This window comes from Alligator sinensis, unplaced genomic scaffold (assembly GCF_000455745.1).
Source record: "Alligator sinensis unplaced genomic scaffold, ASM45574v1 scaffold337_1, whole genome shotgun sequence".
NCBI lineage: Eukaryota > Metazoa > Chordata > Crocodylia > Alligatoridae > Alligator > Alligator sinensis.
In genome coordinates, this window is record NW_005841927.1 from 2,508,395 (window position 1) to 2,515,720 (window position 7,326).

Here is a 7,326-nt window from a genome sequence, read left to right on the forward strand (position 1 = left end):
CCCGGGCCGGGCCCTTCCCCTTCCGGCCTCCTCGGGGCCATGGCGGCGCTGCCGGTCGTGGTGGTGCTGGGCGCCACGGGCACGGGCAAGTCCCGCCTGGCGCTGCAGCTGGGCCGGCGCCTGGGCGGAGAGATCCTCAGCGCCGACTCCATGCAGGTACCGCGCGGGCCGGGGGCCGGGGCTGGAGGCCCCCCTGCTCCAAACCAAGCAGATAATGGGGATTTCTGCGGAGCAGCCTGGGGCTTGGTATGGCCGCCACCAGCACTGGGCTTGAGGGCCCCCCCAAGAGCCCCCCAGGCTTTCCCACCTGCTGGAAAGGAAGCAGCGAAGGGGGATCTCTGCAAAGAAGTGTGGGGCTTGGTCCGGCTGCCGCCAGCACCGGGGTGGTTTTCCCCACACGCGCAAAATCCCGCGGGGAATGGGGATCTCTGCAAAGAAAGCCCCCGGGCTTGGTCTGGCTGTTCCCCACTGCCACCAGCACTGGGGTTGAGGGTCCCCAGGCTTCCCACCTGCTGGAAAGAGAGCAGCGAAGGGGGATCTCTGCAAAGAAGCTGGGGGCTTGCTCTGGCTGCTACAAACACGGGTTGAGACCGACCCCCACCCCCGGGCTTTTCCACCTGCTGGAAATCAAGCAGCAAAGACGCCTGGGGTTTAGTCTGGGTGCTCTCCGCTGCCACCAACATTGGGGTTGAGATCCCCTGCACCCCCTGGGCTTTTCACCTCCTAGAAATAAAGCAACTAATGGGGATCTCCAGGAAGGAGCCGGGGTCCTGGTCTGTGTGCTCTCTGCAGCCAGAAACAGTGGAGTTGAGGGGTTCTTTGCTCCTGGGCCGGCTTTCCCATCTGCTAGAAAGAAACCTACCCCCGGAGCCTGAAAGTATTTGAGCCCTGAGAATATAACGGGGCAAACTCTGTGCAACAGCCTTGTGTGGGTATAATTGGGCGAGTCTTTTTCCTCGTTATCCTAATGGCAGAAGTGGGTTGGGGTCGCCGGGGTTGGTAGAAGGGGGCTGTTGTTGCACATGGGCCTTACAAGAGCTTGTGTCGCAGCGGGAGATGTAGGTGCCTCTACAGGCAGGCAGGGCTGTGCCTTGTGAGGACACCTTACAAGTGGGGACCCCTGGAGCCCCTCTGACCTCCGCGGGGCTCTGAGGGCACCAAGGCCTCCCGAGGGAATCCCCGTGCGAGCTCAGGACTCTCCAGCGGTGAGCAGAGCTGGGTTGCAGATCCAGGCCCTGTTCCGACGCTGGGCTCTGCGTGGGGGCGCTGGGGTCAGCGCGGAGCCCTGCCGAGGTCAGTGGCGTGCTCTGTGCGCGGAGCCGGTGATGGGAACGCAGCCCAAATGAGACCAGCATCCAGCGTGGAGCTGGGTCTGAGTGGCCATAACACTGCTCCGGAGCGTGCCCTAGGTATTAAAATGATAGCAATAAAAATATCTTTGCCAGCAGCAAATGACCCCAGAGATCTTGCAGGGGACGATGTTGTCCTGAAAGTCCTGTGATATTTTTACCTTAATAGCTGCAGTTGATTCCAGGTGAAAGGTTCCCATGAGCATGGGGTCTGCCTTCCTGCCTTTTTCTACTATTTGCCCAGTGGAAATCCGTGTAGGGAGCTTTGCTCTGGTTTTGTTTGCCACGCTGTAGCCAGACTCGGATTTCCCAGGCAGTGTCCCCCAAGTGCTTGTTATTTATTTAAAAAAGGATTTTCTGGCGGGGGCTTTTTAAATCTGTAACTGGTGACACCACCAATCCAAGAATCTTTTGAGGCAGTGTGACTTTCTCATCACTTTGGGTTGTTGGGTTTTTTTTTCCTTTTAAAACTGAAAGACCGTTTCCCCACCACCTCTCTGTTTCCCCTCATCTGTGCTGCCTGTTTCTGGTTCCCTATCTCACTGTCTGACCCAACCGTGATTAGCTTGGATGCGCTTGCTTTTGGCTACTGATGTCCTTGCTGCTGTGTGGGTTTGTAGCACGGCAGGAGCATGTTTGGGCTAAAAACCTTTTTTGGTCCCGAATCTAAAACAAATAATAAAAACCCCTCTTTGCATGGTTTGGTTTTTTTTTTTTGTTTTTTTTTGTTTTTTTTTTAAAGACAGGGGCCTGAGTTTTAGGCCTGAGTGAGGTCGATAGGGTCTGATTTAAGACATCCTGTGAGTGCGAAGCCCTGTGCAGCATTGTCATGGGGCTTGAGCTGCTAACAATTCAGACACCTGAGCAAGGTGGGGAGAGGAAAACCTGTTGGACTCAGAGAATAAGGCATCTTCCATGCTGGCTGGGACTGGGAATGAGGAGAGGCCAAGCCAATGTCCTGTGCGCCCTTGAGAGCTAGTCTGCTCACAGATGGAGTGATCAGCACTTCACAGGGGTTTTCATGGGGAGAAATGAGCTCTGTTCTCCTGGATATCGGGCCCTCTCTCGGACACTGGGGCTTCTTTGAACTTGTGTAAGTCCAGGCGCTGGGGTTAGGCCTCTCTGCTCCAGTGTCTTGTGTTAGACCCTTGCCATGAGTGAAAAACCAGACAGATGTAGTTACCTGGACGCAAACATCCCTCCCGCGAACAAGCTCGGAGTGTCACCCTGGCTCTGTTGGTGACGAGGACGTGTACTGAGAAACGACGGGGTGATTGTGCTTTGGGTGGGAATGCCAACCCGGGGCAGAGTCGACTTCAGCTGCTTGGGTGTCATCATTTGGCTTTGGCTGGTGTCGCAGAAGTGAGTCTGGGTTTGGTGGGGGTTACAGGAGAAAATTGGGGGAAAGAAGTGGTGGTGGAAACCACCCCCATCCTCATGAGAGCCCCTGGTTTAGGAACAAGCCAGGATTTTGTGGCCAGGAAGAGAAGATCACGGTGAAATCAGTGGAAAAGCTCCAGTTGCTTCCAGTGGGGTCATTGATTTCAAGAGGGTCTTGCTGACACACAGTAGGTTCTTCTTGTGCCCGAGATGCTCCAGGACCCCCGTTCCCTGCTCTGGTTGTTCCAGTTCCCGCGGCGGGAACGTCTCCGCTCTGAGAATCCTGACTCCAGGCATCCAATGCAATGCAGGCGGCCGAGTCCTCGTCAGCCTGATTTCTCTCTAATCTCATTCTAGTGGGACCGTGGAGCAGCCCGCTTGCTTTCATCTGTATTGCAGCGTGCTTTCTGCCTGGACTGCCGAGGCCCGAGGCAGCAGCGGAGCGAAGCTTGCGTCTCGGAGGCTCTCAGCAGCCTGGAAGCGTGCAGCAGATCAGAGCCAGTGTGTCCCACTTGGGCTGTGATGCGGCCTTTCTTCTCCTTGCTGTTTTGCACGTGGAGTAGGTCTTTCCTCTGCTGAATAACCTCCAGGCTCAGGGTGGGGGTAGCTGTGCTGGGCAGGGTGGGGGAATGGGTGTTCTCTGTCCTTTCAAATCCCATCACTCATTCCCTGTTGACAGCCCCCAACGAATACATCATTCCTAGACGCCTCTGTCCATTCATGGGAAGCACCCAGTTTGGGCTTTGCGAGCTCCTGACAAATGCTTGCAGTGTTTAGGCAGCTGTTTGAGTCGGAGCAGGAGGCTGGGGGAGCCCCCGGACCACCTGTTGCCATGCTAGCCTGGCACACAGGGACCCTTGTGTTTCCCTGGGTGGTGTTTGTGGCAGAGAATCTGAGTCAGGGATTTCTCACTGTGGTTCGGAGCCTGGGGCTGAGCTGCTGGGACTTCTGTTCCTTTGCTTACTTGTTCTGATCCCAACAAGCTTCCCTCGGGAATAGCAGCTGCTCTCCAGAGCTGGGAAAAAAACAGCTGAGAAGAGACGGATCTCCCAAGATTTCGGGCCCCTCGCTTCAAGGAAGATGGGGACAACTTACAGTCCCGCAGAGAGTGACAGAAATGATTTGAGGCCTGGGAAATGTGATTTAATAATTTAGGGTGATTTCGTTTGGAGAAGAGAGGGCGGAGGGGGGATTTGACAACAGTCTTCAAATACCTGAAGAGTGGTTTTGTGGAGCATGGAGATAAACTGTTGTCTCTGGCTGCAGGGGTCAGGATAAAGAGCAGTGGCCTTAAATTGCAGCAAGGGAAGTCTAGGTTGGAGATTAGGAGGAACTTTCTTACTCTGGAGGTGGTTCAGCGCTGGAACAGGCAACCCAGAGAGACTGGGATCTCCATCCTTGGGAGTTTCTAAGAGCAGGTTGGCCAGACGCACTTGCCTGCGATGATTTAGTCGGGGATGATCCTGTCTTGAGCAGGGGCCTGGACTAGATGGGACCTCCTGAGATCCCTCCCAGCCTGACTTTGCTATGATCCCATGAAAATCTTATGGCTCAGCTCTGTTCGACTCCCAGGGGAGCTGTGAGAACAGGCCAATGTAGGCCATGCTTTGTGGCACCCAGCACCTTAAAGGGCTTTGTGGGGTCGGTGCCACCGAGTCTCTGGGAGATTGCATGAGAACTGTGTTTAAAGGCTTTTGCAGTGCTATGGGTACTGCTGGAGACCTGGAGCCCGCAGGCAGCTCAGGGCCTGGCGGGCAGTGCCTCTCCTGCCACTGGTTTGTGCTGTGGGAACCTTTCTTCCATCCCCACAAAGAGGACATAAGCCCCACGTGGATCTGTGCATCTTCAACGCTGCAGCGTCTTAGATGTTTATTGGGCCTCTGTTGCTGCAGCCTCTGAGCCCTTCACGGTCTTTAAACCCCCCACCTCCCTGTCTTCTCACACCGCTGCCCATGGGTGGGGAAATGCCGCAATCCCCATCATACAGCTGGGGAGCGCCAAGGGGCTAGCACCATGTCCACACAGTAAACTCAGCCCTGGCTGCAGTGCCCTCCAGCGTGCCATGCTGCTCTGGTTGGCAGCCTCTGGTGCTGGGAGCCATGTAGCTGTGTCTGTGCGGCACTGGGCAGGCTGATGACTGAGCATAGGCCAAGCTAACTGGCAGTGCTAATTAGCCTGTCCGCAGCATCCGTGCTGCTGCTGGGCACCATGTAGACGTGGCATAAGTGACTTGCCTGAGGTTGCACGCGGGCTCCGTGACGGATGCAGCTCCCCCGCCTCCTAGGCTGAGATCAGACCCTGGGTCAGCCCTTCTCTTGTTCACCAACCCCCTGCAACGTAGCAATGACTTCGCAGGTATTGGCTTCGCCTTTTGTGCCTTCTGGATGCCTGGTTCCTTGGGGCAGGTGTGCCCGTGCCTTTGGTTTGTAGCAGCTGTCCCACAACAGGGCCCTCGCTTTCACTGCAGTGTGCCAGTGCCTCAGTTTCCCCGCTGCCATGAGATCACAATTCCCCCTCCTTTCTAAAGCACTTTGAGACCTGCAGGTGGCTCTCTAGGTGCGGGTACGGCCCTCACCACCCCTGTCCCCAATGCGTTTGTGTGCCACAAAGGTGCTGGGTGTCTTTCTTGCCAGCTTTTGCTCTCTGGGCCTCAGAAGAGCAGTGCTTCAGGCTGCAACTAATCTGTTCAGGGGCCTTCAAATGCAACAAAGGCTTATCTGCACCGCCGGCTGAAAACGGGCCGTGTGCGGCGCGGATGTCTCGGCCGCGGGGCCCTGAAGACGGCCAGCTGGTGGAATCTTCCTCTCTCTTTGGTCTGGGTATGTAAAAGGCTCCCTTTGTTCTCTCCCAGCCCACACACTGACACCGCATTCCTCCTCCTGCTCTTCCCAGATATCTCAGGGTTGATTCTTGAGAGGAACTTGAAGGACAGAGCAGAAGCGGTAAAGGCTTTGTAGGCCACGGGGGCTTTGCTCTGTCCTTCCCACCCCACCCACCACCTCCTTAAACCCTTCTGCCAGGCCTGGCTTGGGGAGGGAAGGAGTGAGGCAAAGCTGCTTGACCTAATCAATAGGCTGCAGCCAGCTAGCTGTGGGGCTTGCCGGCAGGAAGCTGCCTTTTGGGCCTCTCCTTCTGTCTGCTGCATGCACAGCCGGGCAGAGGGGAAGAACAGCTGGCCACCCTCCACCCCATCATCTCCTGCTGCTTCCTGCCTGCAGGCAACCACTTTGCCGGCTGAAGCAGGTAACAAAATGCCAAGGTGCAGCAAGGAGTTTTTGAGCGGAGTTTTTGATCTCCATCCGCTGGCTTTCCAGAGTGGCCCACCCCAGCTACTCCCTGTAGCGTGGTGGCTCTGGCCAAGAGCAGGGCCCCTTGGTGGTGGGGCCCACACAGCTGCACCCCCTTGGTGGTGGGGCCCACACAGCTGCAGAGCCAGCGGTGGCCCCTGACTCGAAGCACTAAAGAGATAAGACCAGGCAGGGGCAAAGGGGTTATGGCACTGTGCAGGCTGCATTCGTGCCCCAGTGCTTCTGTTTGCAGTCGTTTGGCGCCGGGATAACTGCGCTGGCTGGGGTAGAGCTGTCCTAAGAAGCCCTTCACAAGGCTGAAGGTGGTGGGTAGAGATCTGAAGGCATCTCGAGGTCCCATGGCTGGGGGTCTTCTCTCTGCTGTGGTCCCTGCTGGGAACAAGGGGTTGAAGCTGGGTGTGGTGGTTTGTTTGAAGCTTAAATGGAGCAACTCTACTCGCTGACCTGCTTCCCAGCCCCACGTCTTTTGCAGGCAGGTTGCATCCACGTGCTCCCTGTCTGCAGGGATATATTGGGGTTGCCTTCTCCCACCAGGCCAAGGCCATTCTGTTCGAGGCTTTCCCCCCGTCCCAGCTCGGAGCGGGGAGACATGCAGTGCTTGAATGCTTCCTCCGTGGAGTCCAGCCCAGTGGCTGGAACCTCAGCCTACAAAGCAGAGCCTCAGCAATAGCTTGGCACAAAGGGGGCCCAGTCCTCCAGAGCACGCCGCAGGCTGATGGCTGAGCAGAAAGGGCTGATTCATGAGCAGCAGCTCGGGCCGCGTGGCTTTGGGGGGCGCCACGGCCCAGAGCCCTGCTCTGCTCCCTGCTTGTTTGCGACGCAGCTGCTTTTCGGTGCAGGCTGCCAGCAGCATCCGGGACTCCCTGCGCTGTGCCAGGCTGGTGCCAGGGGCTGCGAGCACACAGCACTGAAGAGACTGGTCTGTGCGCAGCGCCAGGGGGCACGCAAGGGCAGAACAACGTGTGCTATTGAAACATCCCCCCCATGCCTCGGAGAGGCATCTCCAAATTGTACCCAGGGCTCTGATTGTTGCCTGGGGGTGTTGCTTCGTCTCAGCTGTGGCTGCAGCATTTACACAGCCCAGAGGTTTGGGTGGGCGCAGCCCAAGTCCCCGGGTGATGACAAAAACCTTTCAGAAGGACCAGCTGGCAGCTGTCCATACCATCTACACAGTGATGGACTGGTCGGCTGCAGGCAGCCGGGGGTTTGTTCCCACCTCTCCCCCCAACTTGCCATGTGCCTTGGGGCTGGTCTGTTTGGGAAGATCCCATTTCCCATCCAGGGCAGGA

The 7,326-nt window shown here is 57.0% G+C and overlaps 1 protein-coding gene across 3 annotated transcripts in view; it reads left to right on the forward strand.

The window, feature by feature from the left end:
* Positions 1–26: 26 nt before the first annotated feature.
* TRIT1 (tRNA isopentenyltransferase 1) overlaps positions 27–7,326 on the forward strand; it is a 20,857-nt gene continuing 13,557 nt past the window's right edge. For 2 of the 3 annotated variants that reach the window (XM_006019296.2, XM_025198665.1), the window contains exon 1: positions 27–156. In XM_006019296.2, the coding sequence (XP_006019358.1) occupies positions 40–156 (117 nt within the window). In that variant the 5' untranslated portion in view covers positions 27–39. The remainder of the gene's footprint in view (positions 157–7,326) is intronic. The other variant, XM_025198664.1, reaches the window with a different exon arrangement.